At 52.5% G+C, this 19,884-nt stretch overlaps 5 protein-coding genes across 5 annotated transcripts; 2 read left to right on the top strand and 3 right to left on the bottom strand.

The window, feature by feature from the left end:
* Positions 1-579: 579 nt before the first annotated feature.
* On the bottom strand, positions 580-2,159 carry J7T55_009037 (lternative oxidase; the record flags this gene model as incomplete). Its single annotated transcript, XM_053141960.1, has 2 exons — positions 580-1,352; positions 1,475-2,159. The coding sequence occupies 2 exons, from the start codon at positions 2,157-2,159 to the stop codon at positions 580-582; spliced, it is 1,458 nt and encodes a 485-aa protein (XP_052994878.1).
* A 2,935-nt stretch (positions 2,160-5,094) lies between these two features.
* On the bottom strand, positions 5,095-11,071 carry J7T55_009036 (uncharacterized protein; the record flags this gene model as incomplete). The annotated part of the gene is made up of 4 exons (XM_053141959.1): positions 5,095-5,908; positions 5,971-10,551; positions 10,743-10,765; positions 11,009-11,071. The coding sequence occupies 4 exons, from the start codon at positions 11,069-11,071 to the stop codon at positions 5,095-5,097; spliced, it is 5,481 nt and encodes a 1,826-aa protein (XP_052994877.1).
* A 2,290-nt stretch (positions 11,072-13,361) lies between these two features.
* Positions 13,362-14,659, top strand: J7T55_009035 (uncharacterized protein; the record flags this gene model as incomplete). Its single annotated transcript, XM_053141958.1, has 2 exons — positions 13,362-13,403; positions 13,583-14,659. 2 exons carry the CDS (start codon positions 13,362-13,364, stop codon positions 14,657-14,659), a joined length of 1,119 nt encoding a protein of 372 aa, XP_052994876.1.
* Positions 14,660-15,226: 567 nt separating this feature from the next.
* On the bottom strand, positions 15,227-17,407 carry J7T55_009034 (uncharacterized protein; the record flags this gene model as incomplete). Its single annotated transcript, XM_053141957.1, has 1 exon — positions 15,227-17,407. The coding sequence occupies one exon, from the start codon at positions 17,405-17,407 to the stop codon at positions 15,227-15,229; it is 2,181 nt and encodes a 726-aa protein (XP_052994875.1).
* A 1,518-nt stretch (positions 17,408-18,925) lies between these two features.
* J7T55_009033 (uncharacterized protein) lies at positions 18,926-19,740 on the top strand (the record flags this gene model as incomplete). The annotated part of the gene is made up of 4 exons (XM_053141956.1): positions 18,926-19,171; positions 19,230-19,331; positions 19,534-19,554; positions 19,672-19,740. 4 exons carry the CDS (start codon positions 18,926-18,928, stop codon positions 19,738-19,740), a joined length of 438 nt encoding a protein of 145 aa, XP_052994874.1.
* Between the last annotated feature and the right edge of the window lie 144 nt (positions 19,741-19,884).

Below are 19,884 nucleotides of genomic sequence, written 5' to 3'. Positions count from 1 at the left end.
GACGATCTAGCACTGATTGCTCGGGGCGTGATGAAAACAGAGATCAGAGCCAAGCGAGATCTCTCAAGCCTTTCTGAGTGCACATCAGCCTGATGCTAGTCTCTTTGAAGAGATTCATGCAATATTACTCACAATAAAGATGTTCCCTTGCCCTCCCGAGGATCTGTGGGCATTCATGCAACTGACAGATGATATCGATATTAAGAGCTTAGTGCAATTCTATAAAAGCCGAGTGCCGGTATCTAATCCGTTTATGTTGGAACGGTCTTTCCTCGAGATGATCCTGGACATCGCTATAATCGGCTCTGTGAGCGCATCTCCTGGACATGGCCAGCCAGAACTGCTTGATGCCAGTGCTCCTTTCAAGTTACAAATCACCGAATTGAATGGTAAGGGTCCATAGACTGCTGTAGACTCCAATATGCGCGTGACATCGAAAAAAGAGTTATTTTGCTCGGTGCTGCAGAGCTTGCGGTTGGGTGTCGAATTAATTATGTTATATTTGTGTGAGACTCGGCGTCAACCGTAGTCATGTAATCATCTGTTATCACCACCCTGTGTGGATGTTTTATGATTCTATCAAGGCCACATTGAGTCCCAGATGAACAACCAGTGTTTATAGTAATGCTCCTTCGGGCCCACGATCATGCTGCGACCGTACCCTCCCGGCCGGACCTTGTATGGTCTTGAGTAGATCCCTTCCTCCTTCAGGTTTCTCTTCTGTGTCGTTAATATTGAGAAGCTGCTCCTGCTGTTGCCGACAAAGTATTCGCTTCCGACCAGGACGATATAATCAACTAGTCCCTGCTGATCCCAGCTGAGTGACGCCAGCTCCTCAGCATCATCCCCCGTCAGTAGGTCCGCTTTACTGACCACCAGCATTCCCAGTGCCTTATCCGCGGCGGCGGAGAGTTTGTGTGCCTCGCTGAGATTGCCCGTTGCCACGTACGCCACCGGAAGCTCCAGCTCCTTTGCTTTTGCGAGGTAGGCAGTCTCTTGCTCCTCGTAGGTTGGCCAGAACTTTACGGCGTCGGCCTCTGTGCGTAGATGCATCCCCATAAAGGCAGAGGGGTTAGCAGCACTTGATCGTGTTTCTATACTCAGTGGATCACGGGTCCGCGCATGCTTTTGCGCGAAGGTGTGCATGTTCTCAAGGGCCTTCTTGCCGAGGCGCATGACTTGCTCGTTGAACTTCAGCAGCCCTCCGAACGTGTTCGAGAACTCAGGGCCATCGTGCCACCGCGGCCATTCCCATAGGACGCCTGGGTAATCAGTCATGCGGAACAGTCGAGGATTCGCGGCCGATGGCGGCGTGCCGTCTTCTTCGGATTGTAGCCATTCCCTGAACACATCTGTGGTTCTGTCAGCGTATGACCCGGGATGAATTAATTGATGTGGTTTAGATCAGCACAGAGCTCTCATATCGAGAGCCCCTGCGTGATTGAGTTCGCGATTTGGCTGTGGGCTGTCCTACCTCCGAATCGATCAGTGTGGTGATCCAGCTCACCACCGTCACAGTTACCTCGATCGAAGAACTGGTGTGGGCTGATCTTCTCTATTTCAGGCTCAAATGAGCCCTGTGGTGTAGTGATGTTGGGAATCTCTGCCCAAGAGTCGTAGATTGTAATTCGTGGGCAATTCTCCCCAAGCGCCTGTCGAAAGTTCTCCTCGTCAAAAAAATAACTGAAATGCCGGAAGTCCTTGCCCGAGTTGATATCGATGATGTTGTCGTCGTTTCTCTTTTGTATCGCGGGCAACGTAATGCCGGTGACACCTGCTTCTATGGCATATCGCAAGCATGTGAGGATGAAGTTTCGCACATTGCCAACGCCGCCCCAGTTATTATCGCACAACCACACGACGCCTTCCACCCATTCTGTGACTTCGTTGCAAGTACGCTTGAGAGGCCACCCGACGAAGGGTGCGTCAGGATCGGAGAAGTCGATGTCGCTGACATCTGGCCTTCCGAGGCCTTTGACTTCGGTGCTAGTGCTGGTGACTCTGCCATCATCACCGACGCGGAACCACGAGTAGTCGATGGACATGGCAGGCATCTGCAGGCGAATCGTCCATAATGCAAGTAGAAGGCCTATGGCCAGTATAGGTATGAGTTGAGGGCGACCCATCCGCGCCACGCTTCCGAAAGACTTGCTGATCATGATCCTGACTGACAGTATCGACAATGAAGAGAAGTTCGATGGGCATCAACGCCTGAGGCGGCCCATTCGACACTTTAACTGGCCTAATAAACCAAGGTGGCCGCCTGCATTAAGGTTGGTGGCGAAGGGCACGGCTATAATGAGCGGACTGCTGCTGACGCGGGCATTGACCTCGAGGTGAGATTCCGTTGTCTTGAATTAAAGGTAACACATACTTTGAATACTGTGGACAAAAATTCGGAGCTGGAAAAGTAATAGAAATTTCGGTCGGCAGAAGCGAGTGCAATTTGAGCACAGTAAGTGCATCAAGGAGGCGGCGCCAAATGGTCTCATTTCTGCACATCCTTCGACTCGGAGGATTCGGCCTGATAGAGTTTACTTCGTGTTTGACTCCTTCGCACCGCGTGCGCGCCGCCTTGAGGGTGCTGATGCAAGGGCTTGGCGTAAGTCGAGGCTGCTTGGCGCCGCATCCTCCCGGGGATAAAATGAGACATATGTCTCGATTGAGAGTCAGTGTGGGCCTTTTCAGCCCCTATGGAGTGTCTCAGCCATTTGTACGAGTCTGACAAGATAGTGAGATGGAATCATCCCACACCTCCTAGACCGAATTGAACCAAGCCCCAATTTGATTGTACTGTACCTTATTGCTTATTCTGATCTATCACAGGGGCCTTATCTCACGCCAAATCGGTACCCCCGGACTGTCAGTTGAATCTTTGCAGCAGGGCGCCAGCTACTTAGATAACATGAAGTGTCAATTTTGGCATCATTGATTAGCTTCATGCGTCCAGGCAACTCGTTTCTCCGTGCTGTGAATCGAGTTGAACAGCACCTGTGCGTGATCGTGCACTTTCGACGATACAAAACGAGGACGGCATGGCCGTGAAACAGATCGTTCAAATCAATGTCGATATAAGCCACGGCTCGTGCCGTGTCACGAGAATGTGCATTACTAGCAGACCCAGCACTCTGGGCAAGAGGTGAACAGCCCGAGATCCTACCTCTATCTCCAGGGTCCACCTGGTCAGACGTCTTCAGCTGTTTTGAGCACACTTTGGTTTAGACTTTGAGACCAGAGTCGTAGTCCGCCTTGGCGCCCGTCTGTGATTTGGAGCTTAATCATCCCCCAGTCAACTTTGACAACCGTCGGCACGGGATGTTCGGCGTGAAACAGTTGCCGAACGAGTATAGTTATCTAGATATAGGGTTGAACATGCGTGATAACTGATGCGTGATGATCCGACGATCTACTTAACTTCAAATAAGATGCCCCTATCTCATGCATGAAAAGCATTGCCCCCAACACACTAAATATAATCACACCTGACGCCTTTAAGAAAATAAAGATTGCTGCAAACTTGCCCTTGGCTTATCTGGGCATCTGGGATGGTGGGCCTAACAAATGATGCCTTAAATCGCCATTGGGATAAATCAATCTGGTAGACCAAGGAGAAAACTTTATCTAGTTGTGCTGATATTAGCGCATAATGCTTCATGCACCAATGAGAAATTACGCGCGCCAACTCAGCGAAGGTAAATTCAGTCACACTGTTTATCATAGTCCAGATCTTAGACGCTGGTCGCCACACAAAGCTAAGTATACTAGTTTGTTCTATTCACCGAAGGTGCGTCGAATCTCGTGACTTTGCCCACTGGCCAAGCCCCTTGTGAATGTCGAGTCCATTTTGAACATACCTACAATATGGGAAACCGGGCGTCGCATTCCAATCTCCTATGATTAAGTGGCAAGGGGAAGTTGAAAGTTTCAGAGCGCGCGGCTCGAACATGATCCGTTACGCGGCCCCTTAAACTCTATTGTGAAGAGTCAGTTCACATTGTCGTCTGCAAACTCCCACGTTATGTGGAGGAGTGAATCTAGCCACACGCCTACCAACTTGGTCCAGCTCCAAGATACTACGTTCATAGGCATGGCTGTGATAAGCAAGATTAAAAGCAGCACGGTATACGCTGGTCAAACGGAGATGCTCAACGTCGTCTCAGCAAGTTCTTGCCTAATCTGGTCTCAAGAGAATTTCGAAGCGGTTCAAACTCCCTCGCCCTATCCAACAGAACACGACAATAGAGGCTGAGACTTGAATGCAATGGCCATGGTTAACAAATTACTAGGAGACAACAAGTCATGCAATGGGCTAGTGGACGAAGTAGATGACACAAATTACCAAAACGACAAAAACATACAACACCGGGTATTCGCTGGTCGTCACCGACCCAACTACTAATCCAGCGGTTAGCAGCTTATCTATGGGAGAGCGGACGGGATCCCGAGTTTTCTGCTACCTATGGTCGTATGTGCTAGTAAGAGGTATTTCCTACATTATATTGGAAGAACAGAGTGGAAATACTACAGACTAATCACAGCTAATGTCACGTTGGAAGTACATGTAGGCCTACAAAATCAGGGTCGGAAGCGGGACTGGCTTGTCAAATGTGCCCGGGTATTAGGAAAAGAAGGCAAGACCTGTACAACAATATTCGCAACACCACTCGACGGATGTATATGTAATCTGTAGAAAGCCCGTATGTCTAATTCACAGCGGCGCCACCTAGAAATCCTCTTGAAACTTTTTAGGCTCCCGATGCAGATGCAACAGATGCATGTTGTGGAGCGGTGGGAAATAATGCATCATCGTTCGTCCAAACCGTTCTTTCGTCCGTCCGGTCGTGTCATCTCGGGTATCCAACCCGTAAACAAATACGTGCTCAGTAATTTCCTGGCTGTCGTCATAAACCAAATATCAAGAATATTAAAACCCAGATAGACAAAGCCGACGACATGCAAGCACGCATGCGTGGGGGAGGGTGTATGTAGAGAAATGCTCAAAGGAAATAGTGCTACCGCACAGCTCTTTAATCGCTCGAAGCACCACACATGATTCTAATAACGCGAGTCCATGGCAGCCGAAGGGCGCCATCCCTAGTAGCCCCTTCCACCACCGTCGCCGCGATCAGCAAGATCCATTGAGGCAATCGCATCTGCTGTCCAGTCCTCCTCATTCTGCAAAGACGGGTTGCGAGCGTGCCCGGCTGGACCGTATGTTGGATGGCCTCTCCAGTCCACGCCTTGAAATTCAGGAAGTCGAATCTCTGGTGGCTGCTGGTGCATACCAGGCTTCGGACCAGGGCCTGGTGGTCCATTGTCATGGTCAAATTGGCCGAAGTCGGGCAGATCAAAGCCATGCCCCTGCGGTGCGGAGGGCCCTGTGGGTGTCATTTGATCACGGCCATTGCCATTGCCGTTGTCCCCTGGACCCGGCCCGTAATTGGCCCTCGCCTCTGGTGGAAGGGCAGAGATGCGCTCAAGTTGTGTTTCGAGTTCTCTCTGTTCGAGAATCTGCGGGGCTGGCTCGACGTTTCGGAGAGTGCTACCAACAGAGGCAAGGCCAATTTGCGCACCGCTACTACTTCGATAGCTGCTGTAACTAGCCCGATGGGCCTCAGGCGTCGTCTCACCCTCGCCGTTACCCAGGCCAGTTGATGCGTCCCTGATGGCGAACTGTGCTATCGTTCTCATCTTGCGAGAGACCCAGCCTGCGAGGATCTTACCCCTTTGTTTCTCGCCGAGACGGGAGCGCGGGAAATCGCCCTTGGAAACAAAGGCAACAATGTCGACAATGATCTGATGTTCGTTGAGGATGGAGTTGACGATTACTGGCACGATCGAGGCGAGGTATGCTTTGCGGCTGACCTCAACAACCACTACGACGAGACCGCCAGCTTGGAAGATTGCACTGTTTGGGACTCGTGTTAGCATCTCTGATACCAGATTGCAAGGCTCGGTTGAGCAACTCACCAGCCTCCCGACACAATATTTCTGTGGCTCTTCTCCACGGATGCCTCGATATCCATGGGATAATGACTTAGCCCGTTGATTTCGAACGTTTCACCAATGCTTCCCAACACGAACAACACCTGCATGTCCACCTGCGCACCACCAGGACCAATAGGTCTGCTCACACAGTGCAGGAAGCCGAGATCACCGGTCCTCACGTAGCTGATACTTGGGTCTCCATCAAGCGTGCGGCCATCGAACCTCTCTGCATCGAATATGTCCTTGGAGCCGTAAAAACCTTTGACACAAGCCTCGGAGTCAACCCAGATTTCACCATATTCACCGTCGCAACAAAGTATACGACTTTCAGGGTTGACAATTGCGATCTGCGTAGAAACTGGGACCATGCCGGAGTCCTGAAGAAGGAGGGCCTTGGGGTCTGTCTCGGGGTCTGTAGGGATGACAAGACCACGTCGAAGGGCCTTGGTGTCAAGCCAGAGCTCGATCGGCTCGATGCACATGTACGAACGAGACGCGATCATGGGGTTGAGGACGTGAGAGTAGACCGTATTGATAGCCGTACGATCGAGGCCAGTGGCTGCGAAATGCAGCCGTACTTTCTGGAAAACATCGATCCGCGGCCGGGTTTCCGCCGAAATCATCATGTTCTTCATTTCGTGTAGAGTGAATCCTTTTCCTGGCATGAGCGCCATAGCATGGTCAAGCATTTGAGGCGTGGCGTACGTATCCTTGACCTTGTACCGTGAAAGAATCATGAACAGAGAGATCGGGTTCTGCGCAAACTCCACAGGCGATAGTAAGTACGTGGGTGTGCCAATGTAAATGCCCATGAGACAAGTATGGATGAAGCCCAGGCCTGTAGTACTCCTAACGCATCCCAACACTGGCCGAGAGCTGGTCATTTGACATGTTTCCTTTTGAACCTTGCACATGCCGAGAATTGTGTCATGCCCCAGCTGCACAGCGAGTCTCCGTTGGTCGGGTGTCCAGTAAGTCCAGATGATGACTGGGTAGCCTGGCTGTATCCATGAAGGGTCCACGGTGATTCCAAGATCCCTCAAACCGTTGTTTTGTTTTGGGGGCTTGGTCGTGTTGTAGCAAGGCGGCACATTGATCTTCAGAATCTGGGCAGACTGTTTGATGTGTTGGGCTACCGGCTTCATTTTGAGCAGGTGATCGACTTCCTGGTTGACCAACACGGCCCTCACATTGTAGTCTGCTACCAGGTGTAAAAATGCCGGCACGTCTTCGGGTAGTCGATTTTGATCCATCGGGGCGCAAGGGATAATAACCGCGCCGAGGTTTATGCACGCATGGACGGCGAACACAAACTCTTCCGAGTGCGTATACATGAGTATGACATGATCCCTCGCTCGGATCTTGACCTTGTTCTTCAGGTACATGGCTACTGCAGCAACCCTGGTGTCGAACTTCTTCCATGTGATGCCCTTGCCCTCTTTGCCTTTAGCGTCAATAGTACAGTAGGATAGCTCTTCGGGCTGCCTTGCCACTCTCCACTGGATGAGGTCGGTGATAGTCCTAAAATTGTTGAGCGGTGTAGACGTGCGATCATCAATAACGACCTCGCGACGGTCGATACCAGAATATTGCTTGTCAACTGGCCCCAACACCTCGGCTCGAGAGTCTGAGGCAATATTGGACCAGATCCCACCTATCGGATCGACACCAATCGGCAGGTTCAGCACGGCATGTTCGACACCAAACTTGACATGCACTGCAGGCAGGTTGCCGAGGTCGAACTCCTTGCGACAGAGCATGTTTCCAATCTCCCTACGACCGTTCTTGAGCACTCTGGGGAGTGAGTTCGGCGCTGTGATCAATACGCAGTACACACGCAGATGGTGCTCCTGCATGAGAACGTCCATGCACCTTTCTGACAGAGAGTCCAAAAGCGCGGTATCTAATTGTCGAGGGGGGCCACCGGAGGTTGCAGGCGCCGTTGAAGCTGACGTTGATTCTAGAACCACAATGGGGAGATGCTCCTCGTTGACAAAAACGTCGAAGGCAGAACAGTCGAAGATCTTGGGAATGTTCCGCATGATGCTAACAACGAGGTGTTGCACGAAGAAATATCGGTACTCGGCCACCTCATGGCCATGTTCGACCCATTCCACCTTCTGCCTGATCCGATCCTCGTACAGTCCAAGAACAAAGACCTTGCCTTCGATGATGGTACCTAGCAGCCCCGTCCGCAAGAACTCTGGCTCCACTGGAGTTGGTGTGGGGTTCCCAGGGTCGAACTTGTAGGGCCTCGCATGGAATATCTGCTCGGTATGTTTGGGAAGAGCCCAGAACCCACCGGATAATGAGGGTGAGTCCACCCAAATCTCTCCGATGGAGTGAGGAGAAGCAAGCAAGCCGGTTTCCGGATCGACGACGGAGAGTGTCGCGTCCGGTATTGGGTACCCGAAAGCGCCAATGCGGACGGTGGTCGAGTCACTGGACTTCTTCCTCGCCTCGTCACCAATAGCAACCACGAGAACCTCGTTGGATTTCAAGGCTTCTCTGTCGAGGAGGACCTCGCTCAACTCGTTCTTAGCGCGCTGTTCAGTCACATTGGTCGTGCCTCCACTGAGAAGACTGCCACCGAAACCGTTCGATGGTTTCTCCTTCTCTTCTCTGGCCCTTTCCGCCTCAGAGTCTGTGTCCTCCTCGTCCACGTCCAGCTTGAGGGGGCAGCCCATACGCTCCTCTCCACCAAGCCAGTCTCGGACGCTGATGACCATGCCTCCATGCTCGGGAAGACAAAGCATGGGGGCTACGACTTCTCGAGCCCTTGGGTTCCTCAATGGCCTGAGCCATCGATCTGCAAGAAGCTCGTGGAATTCGCAATCGACCGTGACGGTATCAATCAAACACAGCTTCACTGACTGGAAGTTCGGCTCGGTTCCCTTCTTGTAGTTCCGGGTCGTCATTGGATCTTGCTGGTAGTTGTAAGCAGCTCGTTTTAAGCCAGGGTAGTCGGCAACCATGAGCGTGGCCCTGTATTTGGTGATGAGGTGCGCGTAGAGGCCAGGGACCTCAACAGCCTTGTTCTCCAGCCAGACGGTCGTATGTCCACCATAGACAGTGAGCAAGACGCCAAGTATCATACCAATGCCTTGACGTGGATCCAAGTACGATAACAGTATCTCGCTACTTGCGCCTCCTCCAATCAGCCGTCCGTTCTTATCGCGAAGTGATGAACTGAAGGTGTCGCCAGGCGAATTGCTAGGCACCTGCGATATTATAGCGCTCAAGCAAGCCATTTGATGCATGATAGTCCGGTGGCTCAGCACTACTCCTCTCAGATCGCCAGTGGGAGCCCTGGAAAACTCGACGTAGGCCAAATCTGGCACAGACAGCGCCGGGGTATCGTCCTTCTTCTTGGGGTGATAGCTGCCGAACTCGTTCGTCTTCCACCATTCCACTCCCTTGGGCCACGTAAGCTTCTGAACTGTGATGTCTCTCTGGAACGCTTTCAGGTTGTTGTCAGTGGTCAGGGCCAGGTGGGCTTGTGTTGATGTCAGAATCAGGTTGAGTTTCTGGTAATCTTGTAATTCATTGATAGGCACTGCGACGACGCCGGCGATGAAGCAACCGAGGAGAGCGATAGCGAAGTCGATGATCTCGGTATCGCGATATATGAGCGCGACCCGATCACCCCTGTACAACGAGCTCTTATCCCGTATGACTTGTGCCACCTTTTCTGCCCTCGAGGCCAATTTATCCCATGTGATAGACGCAGTCTCCTTTCCGCGATTGTCTAGAACCCAGTATGCCGGAAGCTTGGCAGACGTGCGACCACGGTGACGCAGAACCGCTGCTATGTTATCGAATTGTGACATCTGTACGTTCGAGTCGTGTGGGTCGAAGATGGCGAAGGGGACCTCACGAGGTTCGAGCGGCATTTGGTATTCAAGGACCTCAGCGGTGGGTAGGTCGTTGGCCGTGAGCATGGGAGGAGCCATGGCGGCGGTCGGGGAGAAGGCGTCGCTCGAGGAGTATCGTTGTGGCCCTCCATATTGCTCCGAGGGATTCTGGTCGTAGGCCTGCTGGCCGGCGAAGTCGGAAAAGTAGCCTTGCGAGTCCAGCAGAGTGCCCGTCCTGCTGTCGTAGGGTGTGCGTTGCCCAGGTTCTCCATATCCGCCTTGGTTTTCTGGGTTGAAAGCATAGTCACCCGAAGCCATCGTAGGGGACCTTGTGGACTCGGCATGTTCTAAGCCCTGTCCCGGTACGAGGAAGAGGGAGTCGCGTTGGCGAAGACCAGGGCGGGAGTCGGCGAAGGTGCCCCCTGGAGCAAGCAGGGAGGCTGGGTGCTGCTCGGGAGGTAGAGAGTATGGTGACTGCGGTTGGAACCCAGACGGAGAAGACATGCCGGTGCCAGATCCGGTGCCGAGGCCGGGAGAAGGGGGAAGGCTCAGGTCGGGGGAGTTGGCACTCAAGGCCGCAAGGGCGCCTGCCCGCGTGCCATCGTTGGAAGGGTGGGAGGAGCTGTCGGGAGAGTGGATGCGCAGGCCGGTCGGTTCTTGTGGGACAGCACCGTACAGGGAGAGCAGCTGTGTCCTTCGCTTTTGATATCTAAGGGTGGTCGAAGAGAGTCAGAAGGGCAGCGGACAACGACATCATGTCAAGAGTAGTTGGGACATTGTGATCGAGACGATGGGGCATGCCGCATGCCATGGCACAACGAGGCAAGACGAGGCGTGGTATGCGAAGCTGGGGCTTGAGATGGAGCAGCACTAGGATCGATCGCAAGACAAGAAACGTACCCCTTTTGCGTAATATCGCCTTCCTAAGAACAGGGCACCAGCCTCAGGTTAGCAAGCGCGCGACACATGGGCAGAAGTGAGCTGTTGTAGCACTTGGAAGGGTTGCCCAAGGCTGAGCGAATGACCCCGCGATTGCATTGCCACGACTGAGCATGGGCACAGGTATTGGAGTGCGCATGGGCACAGCAGGCGGAGCAACATTTCAAGAAGCTCCGGTGTCTAAGCGCCGGTGCAAGAGCAGGAGTAGGAGCAGGACCTCAACATACTTCTAATTCCTTGTCCAGCTCCTCCAAGCGGTCCTGCAGTTCTGGGCTGAGTTCTGGCGACATTGTGTATGTGTGGCTGTCGCAGCAGCGCTGAAGCACCCTCGTGGGCGTGCTGCAGGGAAGGATGGACGGAGTGAGTGGGTGGGTGGATGGATAGATGGATGGATGAACCAAGTCGAGTCGAGTGGACTGGTGGAACAGACGGCAAGGTCGAACAAAAGTCAATCCGGGCCTGGTCCAGAATTGATAGCTCGGCTTCTGGCCGGCGGCCTTGGAGATGGGGGTATAGACCGGCCAGGAGACGGTGGATGATTCAAGGTTGGGATGAGTTGATCAGCAGCGCAGCGGGTGCCTCTGCCAATGCGCAGCGGGTAGTTCGTAGTCGTCGGTAGGTAGGCCTGGACCGAGACCTACCTACAGTCGAGTCGGTCGCGTGTGGAGGTAGGTACTGTGGGTTGTGGACTGTCTCTGTGCAGTGCCAATACAGTGCCCAGTGTGAAATGCATGTATGTACGCTCACGAGGTTGAGCAACGCACAAGAGCAGCAGACCAGTGGAGGACAGAGCGGGCAGAGCAGAGCACAGCAAATAGAACACCCGAGTTACAATTACCTGCGTATGTCTCGTGACGTAAGGCAGGTCTTCTCCAGGGCCCTTTTCCTGGTTTGATGGTCCCTTTTGGGGTCCCTACTTGGGCTTGTCTGTCCTGGCACCCTGGCACAGGCTGGGCAATGTCAGGGGCACGCAAACAAGCGAGCCCAAGTCGGGTTAGACAGTCAGACGGCCCTGAGCACCAACGGCTAGTACAGTCAGAGCCCAGGTGTACTGTAGTGTGACATGGAAACACAGCAGATACGTACAGCAACTGCCATTAATTGGCGCCCATCGCCGAATGATCCGCGCAGAACGAAACGAAAACCTTGGAAAGGGGCGCAAAAGATAGGAGACAAGGAACAGAAGGAGAGCAATGCACACCTGGATGGCACCTTGTAATCGAGGACACTACTACCATCACTACTGCTGTGTACCTGTCTGGCTGTCTGGCAGGGCCAGTCGCAATGCCGTGGACAATCTTCGCCTTCATGCAGAGCCTCGCGCTGGAATTAAAATATCTACAGTAGACGCGACTGTCGCCAGTTGCATCACGCAAGAGACCAGGTTCCATGTCCTTGTTCCCCCCGATGCGGCTAGACCAACCCCAGATACGAGGTCCACCCAAGCGATGGTGGGGTGTCACCTTGGCCCATGTCAATTGGATTTTGATTTTTTTTTTCCCTCGTCACGAACACAGTTGTCGCCGCCGGCTTCACCATCGCTAACATCATCACAAGAGCAACACGAGACTGCACTCTGGGCCTTGGTCAATTGCTTGCGACAACATCTGCGAGCCCAGTTGGCTGACCTGTCCGCAGACGGGCCTGGAGTGCAATCCATTACGGTAAGCAAAGCTAGTGCCCCTCTTTGCAGCTGAACCCTCCCTACCCCTTCTCCAACATGATGAGAATCATTAGCATTTCACAGACCTGTTCTGAATCACCCTGTTGATAAAATGCATCAAACATCTCCTGATACCCTCTCGCAACCCCATCAACATGTCCCAGACTAAAAGTGTCTACAAATCACTGACATCTCGGATAGATGAGCATTGCTATCATCTGCCGAGTCGCGCCAAACACACCCTCCAGCCCATTTCTCCTAGCTGCCAGCTGCCGGCTGCCGCTCGGTGTATTTTAGAGTGTCCAAGAGCTCTCTTCGGGATGGCAAAATATGATGGCTTTGTGCCGTGATTCGAACACTTCTTTTACTCACGTCTTCTGCTATTGTGCATTGTGCTCTATATTTGGCCGGCCTGCCGCCTTGATTTTATGAACAAGCAACTCGCCAGCAAACAATCAGGTTCAAGAGCCTTTCTTTGTTGGCATAACAACAATGTCCTCCTTGACCATGCATATCTGCTCTTGACATGCCCCGCGCATAACGTAAATATACTACGCATACTCCTACCAGCATTGACCAGCTCTGATTATTGCTTTCCTGTGTAATCATTTCCTTCAGGACCATCTCATCTACTCGCACACCTCTTCGGCTCACAGTTCAGATATCTGTGATTTGCAGCAGCTGCACTACCTAGGTATAGGAGATGGCTCTACCGTCTCATACTAATCACCCACCCTCTACCTATGCACAGGTCCCTGGCTGTGTACTAACGCCAATTCCTCAGCACATTCGCCCTTTTCTAGACACAAAGCACCAGCCAACCAAGGGCGGCTATGTACCGAATCGGAGATCCGATATGCCCCTCAACATAGCACAGGACTATTACTACAAACTCGGGCGCCTTTCCCCGATCAGACATGCCGTCTCTCATCGAGTACTCGCGACTTATAGCAGTTCAGGTGAGCTCTCACCTGGTATAGTATTCTCGGGACATGAATTCGACGAGTACGTTTTTCATGCGATTCGAGCATCCCGCCGATTTCTCTTTAGAGTGGAGCGCCAGCCGGGACTCTTAGGATACAGGTATCCGCGTGGCAACGAAAGTACCCGATGTAGGTTTGCTAAATGCCCCATCAAGACGAGGAGTATCAAACCTGGACAACTGCGAGTCGCGATATCAGAATTTGCGGACCCCGAGAACACGGTTCTTGACCCGTATCACAATGCTGGTTATACACATCTCTACTGCTTAGAGAAATTCTGCAATCTTCCCAGCCTACTAGCAGAGACTAATGTAATTTTCCTCCCAGCGGGCAAGCCTGCTAAAGAGTTGTCCTTTCCCGCGGCTTTAGATATACCCCAGCAGGAGGCTTGTTTACAGTGGGTTAATGAGGCCCGACAGTCGTGGAAAAATTTCAAGAGCCGTTTTCCCATCGCCGAGGAACGCCCACGGTATACACCACGTAATATAGACAGGCTCCTTTTCCGCCTTGAGCTTGCCGAGCCTAGCACTAGCAACAAGCGCCGCCACGACGCAGCAGCCGGGAACAATCTACCAGATGAGCAAGCCGCGGCCGAGCCTGCTCCTAAAAGACCTCGTACACAGGCCGAAGGGCCCTACCACCAACTGGTCCCCCAGAGCGGCGGTTTTGGGGTCCGTCCAGACATACAGCGGTTCCCACTTGGAAACGGGCAGCCAACGGGTTTTCAAGGACAGCTGTACCAGGCTAACGCCCCCGGCGCTCTTCCTGATACAACGCAACCTGCGCAGAGCAAAAAGCCTCTCTCGCCGGGGCAGGAACTCACGAGGCTGGCTGAGAACGCTCAAGCCGAGCTTCGTACTGAGGCCCGAAAACAGGGTGAAGAACCTGAAGAGGACATATCCGCACAAATGGTCCGCGAACTCGCTGATTTGCTCGCTCAGCCTGATCCTGCCGCACCTGCTGTTGAGGCTGGTCCTCCGGAGTGCGCCGGGCCGGAGCAAAGCATCCAGCCGGAGCAAGTGCCAAACAAAATTACCGAGCCTGTGACTGCCGTCAAAATACCGGTGGTAAGAGCCGGTCGGCGCTCATCTCGGAGGTCTTCCGCCCCACCGGTATTAGGAGTCCAAAACGCAAGGATTAGAAAGAGTGCGCAGCTGTGCAGAAGGGGCTCGAAGCTCAGGGAGGTCCCGGTCACCCAGGCGGATCTGGAAGAGCTGCAAAAGGGCAGGTAAGGGACATGGTGAGAGGCTTTGCAACCAGCGAGTCGCTGCAAGTCGCTTGCCCCCAGCATTGATTTGTGTGAACTGTGTTCTGTTGTGTGTAGTGCACACAATCATAAGCTGCCCTGTCTTCCTCCGTCGCCACATTGATTCTCCCCCCGAATTGGGCATTGTCACACAATCTCTTCTCATAGTAGTAAAAATATACGTATATCGACTATCTTGTAACTGAAGCCATCGTATCATCTCGTCACACGCGAGTCACTTGCACTTCACTGCTGAGGTAACGTTGTAGGCAGCTCGATAAGGAGCGTCATATATATAGACTGTTTTGGATTTGAAATGCAGTGCAGCCTGACCATAATAAATACAACGGTCTTAGACAAAGCTTGCGCGCGGTCTCACGAAGTGAACGTTGTGCCAGAGTAGCACCAAAGCCCAGACTGTTAGGCGCAAGGTCGACGCCATGCACGTGCCGAATTACGGACATGATATTCATCTTACAGCTTGTATACTCGTCTTGACGGGTAGAATCAATATCTCGGTAGTCATATCGGAGCCCGAAACGTTGCTATGTACTCACGAGGCCATGGTATTGATCTCTTCGATGCCCAGGAGCCGACAGGTCTTGCCTTCGCAGAGCTGTACCACCTCCTTCGAACCATCCAAGTCTTTCAGCAATTGATTCCTGTTCCTCAGCCACTCATTTTTTGTACCATGACTAACGTCTAGTACTGTCCATCCAGGCCTGACAGTCTCATGCATCCTCTTGATAGCCGCACTGACAAGCTTGCCATCTCCGGCTAGCACCACGCCCTTCAAGCCTGCATGAGCCGCCGCCGAAGCACTCACCAGACCTGAGTACGCAGCCGGCTGTTTTCGCAGGTCCGGCCCAAATGATGCGATGGTTTGCCTTCCCTTCTCCTCGTAGGTAGCATCGTCAAGTAACGAGCCTAGCCTTAGGAGGTTCCAGGCGCTCACGCCGTTGATTCCCGGTTCCGCGTTATCCGCGGCGTCTTTCGAGCGCACCAGAATATCGGGCTGGTCCGCCGGCGTGGAAAAGAAGCCGTAGCCCTGAGCATCCCAGAAGAGCCTAATCTGCGACTGTTGTAGTGTGTCGGCCCACTCAAGGTGCGCATCGTCGAACGTCGCCTCGTAGAGGTCGATGAGGCCGGAGATCAAGTAGGCGTAGTCGTCAGCGAACCCCGGAGTGTCGCCTGGGCCTTCGCGGTACACACGCCGCAGCGTGTTGGTCTCAGGGCTGAAGAGGTGCTCGCGGATGAAGCTTGCTGCTTTTTCAGCTCCTGCGAGGTACGTCTTTGCATCGTCGATTTTCCCGGCCGCTTCGAGCGCTGCGCTTGTTCGCGCGAGCCCGCTAATTGCCATGCCGTTCCACGCAGTGACGATTTTGTCGTCCAAATCAGGACGAGGTCGGTACTCGTTGCGGTATTTGAGCATTTTTGCACGCGCCTGGCTTATGATCTGTTCCACCTGCTCTGTGGTCTTGCCGATAGACTCGGCCAGCTCAGCGGTACTCGTCTGCACACACAACGTGTTCATGCCTGTGAGCTCCCCTTGAATATCATGTCGGCTGTCGACGTTTCCTGTGTGTTTGATGTTCCAGTATCGTGCACAAACCAGCAGTTCATCCTCCTCCAGCAGGGCGTCTAACTCGTCGTAGTCCCAGACATAAAAGGCACCTTCCTTCTTCTTTTCCTCAGCTGTCGAAGGTGCCGAGTCGGCATCTTCGCTTGCGTGGATGCCCCCTTGCTCAGAAGACATGGGAGAAGTGGTGAGATACTTCGCAATGTCGTGGGCGGTATCAAGGTAGATATCCTCGCGGGTTAACAAGTAGGCGTCGAGGTAGAGAGGGAGCAGTTGCGCATTATCATACAACATTTTCTCAAAATGAGGAAGCGACCAGTCCTGAGTGACTGAATAGCGAGCGAAGCCATTCCCAACTTGGTCCTTGATGCCTCCACGCGCCATGCGTTGTAGTGTATGCAGCACCATTTTGCTGGCATCAGCACATGCCTCCTCACCCAAGGCGTCTTTTACATCGCTTCCATGTGCTCTCAGACGGAGGAGATGGGTCAAATTCGCTGGAGTAGGGAACTTGGGTGCACCGCCGAAGCCGCCATGCGTCCCGTCGTACTGGGCTTTGTAATGCTGGTACGACTGGATCAGGGATTCCAAGCTCGCTCGATTGCCGCCTTCTTCATCCTCCTCGGTCCTCGACTGAGCCGCAAACCTGCGCAGAGCTTCGGTGATTTGCTTCCCACTGTCCCTCACCTTGGCCTCGTTTTCCGCCCACATTTTGCTTACCATAGTCAAGACATCCTGGAAGGTCATACTTCCAGCGTCATCGGCGTTGGGTCCAGGCCAATACGTTCCCCCGAAGATGGGCTCAAGATCCGGAGTGACAAAGACATTCAAGGGCCATCCGCCATGGCCAGTAGTCGCAGTCACAAAGTCCATGTACTGCCTGTCGATATCGGGACGCTCTTCCCGGTCGATCTTGACAGGTACAAACTTCTCGTTGAGGAAGAGAGCGATTCCCGGATCATCGAAGCTCTCGTGAGCCATAACATGACACCAGTGGCAGGCACTATATCCAATACTCACGAAGAGCAATTTGTTGTAACGCTTGGCGAGGGCGAGGGTCTCGGGAGTCCACAACTGCCACGCTGTTGGATTGTCCTTGTGCGCGCGGACATACGGGCTCTTACTCTCGCCACAGCGGTTTGATAGAGATGCCATGGTGGTAAGAGCCCTCTGGTTGATTCCTGAGAGAGTAGAAGCTTTCTGGAAAGTTATGTCTGCGCCGAGAAGTGTATTGAGACGTCTTCCGTGAGCGAGCTGCAATGATCGTAGTGGGGAACCGGCCGTGAGATGCACCCGTGCGCGGAACATCCGGGAACCCGTAAGACGACACCGTGAATGCGGGACTTGACACTATCCGAAATGTCGCGACAGGATCACAGGCTGGTTGATCATGCAAGCGATGTGTGTCGCCATGAGTTCAGATTTAATATTGGCTGTGGGCAGAACCGAGTTCGTAGTTGTGAGGTCATTGACCGCTTTTTGCCGTGTCGGCGCATCCCAGTCCCGTCGTGCCAACTTGAAATTCATTGTCTCGTCCTCGTGGTGACGAGCCGTCGAACCGCGATTGCAAATAATTTCTCGTCGTGACTAGGGCCCCACGAAGCTACTCTCTGCATCAAGCCAGACATTAAGACATGAAGAGATCAGCCTGAATATTATCTCAAGCACTCCGACAAGATAGGTTGTTCTGCCAAGTGCGCCTCTGCATCCCGGTTTCGATACTACACAATGCTGGTGCCTATGTTTCTCAAGAAGATGTGATCTTTTCACAAATATTTTTAGCATTTTCTACGATTTTACGCCTTGGTTTTCTTTCTCGGTGTAATATCTCTCGCTGTGTCGTCCCCTCGAGACGGACACTTACATCGGTGCTGGATAGATGCTTCTCCTTTAAGCACGTGGTGCTCAGATACCTCGTGCTTGAAGAGAAACATTAAGGAAGCAAGATGTGATCAAATCTCAAAGTGTGAAAGATAGTGGCTTAGCCCAGTCTGTTGACGTATGCCTACGCTTCAGGTATTTTCAAGAGTTCGACAGCTGCAGCAGCGACATTCCATCTTGCTGCGATGTTATTAAAGCGTATATTTTGTGTTTGAGTACCTCCCAAGCATTCAGGTGCCAAAGTCCTTGGCTGGTGCCAGTAAATTGTGATCCAGGCCATGCTGAGTCCAGCTTTTTCCCTGAGTCAATCAATGCAGGCAGCTCTGTGGCAGTCTCGTGGGTGAAAGCTCTTTCCTTTTGGAACACCAGCCCGTGCCCGACCAGAAAAAGCGATTTCCAACAGTCTCAAGTTAGAGTCCATCCAACAACACCACTTACGACGCGAGCATTCTGCATGGCCGTGGCTGGCACAATCATAAAAGTTTTCATCCAGTCAGGATCTATCGGTTTGCAAAGGTATTGATCAGCCGACATTTCCACGTCTTGTCAATGGATTGATTCACTCACCCATTCAGTGCTGCTGTCCCACAACAGTGATTGAGACGTTGCAGTCCTGCCATATAAACTGTCATTCGGCCAGTGCTTGAGCTCAGAATTCGGCAATTGTTTCTGCAACTACCTTCGAGAAGCCCTCCTACTTCCAAACAGACAAATTCAAGCTGCGCAACACATGAAAGCAACGAAACCTTCACCGTGATACCTAGACCACAAGCAAACAATCATCCCACCATCATGATCAAGTTCATCCTCAGCATAATCTTTGCCTTGGCGCAGGCAGTTCTCCTCAGTGTCGCCACGCCATTCGACTGCACCAATTGCAACAACTCCACCAATTCGACCGCCAACACCACCGATTCATACGGTTGCTTCAAAAAGGGCGAGTTGTGGAAAGACTTGGGCACAAACCAGTCAATCATTCAGGCCTACGACGAGCAGTGGTGCACTCTGGCCGTTGGGTGCGTGGAGCTCAATCACAGTGTAAGCTGCAAGCCGGCGTTCATTTTGCTAAGCCATTCCACTAACAAACTACATGCAGGGAAACCGCTGCATACGCGGGGATCCAATCAACCATGCCTTCATATGGAAATGGCAGGTAACGAAAATCCCCGAGGGAAAGACTTGCGGCTATGCTTCTCATGTATGTACTTGGACACAAACGCAGTTCAACACGTGTCTTGTGCTCAACTTTGATCACAATATGAATTAGCTTCACGTTGAGTTCACGCATACAAACGAATGTGAAATCGACTGATGCTTGGTATAATAGGATGTCTGTATCGGCTTCCTCGCACAAGTCTTAGACAAATGCGAAAAGGGCGGAGTCTTAGACCTAATCTCAGGCCCTGGCGCCGATGGAGGCGGTAAGTCATACCCAGGAGCAACTTTCGCAGAGTTATTAGGAGCCTCTCCATTTGTTCATATGAAAAGCGTGAAAGCCAGCGTCTATTCTCAGGTCTTCTCGCTGACACACATGCCAGATATCATTGGCGCCACCGTCACTGCCGACCCTCAAGGTTCTTTTTCTTGCCACAGTTGAGCTGGATTAGGAGGCATAAAACGACTTTTTGGCGTCGATGGGTATCTAGATAAGACGGGATTTCCAAATAAGCGGCAACAGGCAGCATGATAATTTGGCACAAATCTCCCATAGATCACGGGAATAGTCCTCATCTCGCCCTGCTCCATGTATT

The sequence above is a fragment of the Diaporthe amygdali genome (assembly GCF_026229845.1).
Source record: "Diaporthe amygdali strain CAA958 chromosome Unknown NODE_10_length_1141467_cov_65_626103, whole genome shotgun sequence".
NCBI lineage: Eukaryota > Fungi > Ascomycota > Sordariomycetes > Diaporthales > Diaporthaceae > Diaporthe > Diaporthe amygdali.
Note: the sequence above shows the minus strand (reverse complement) of the source record. Positions and strands in the feature narration are given on the sequence as shown.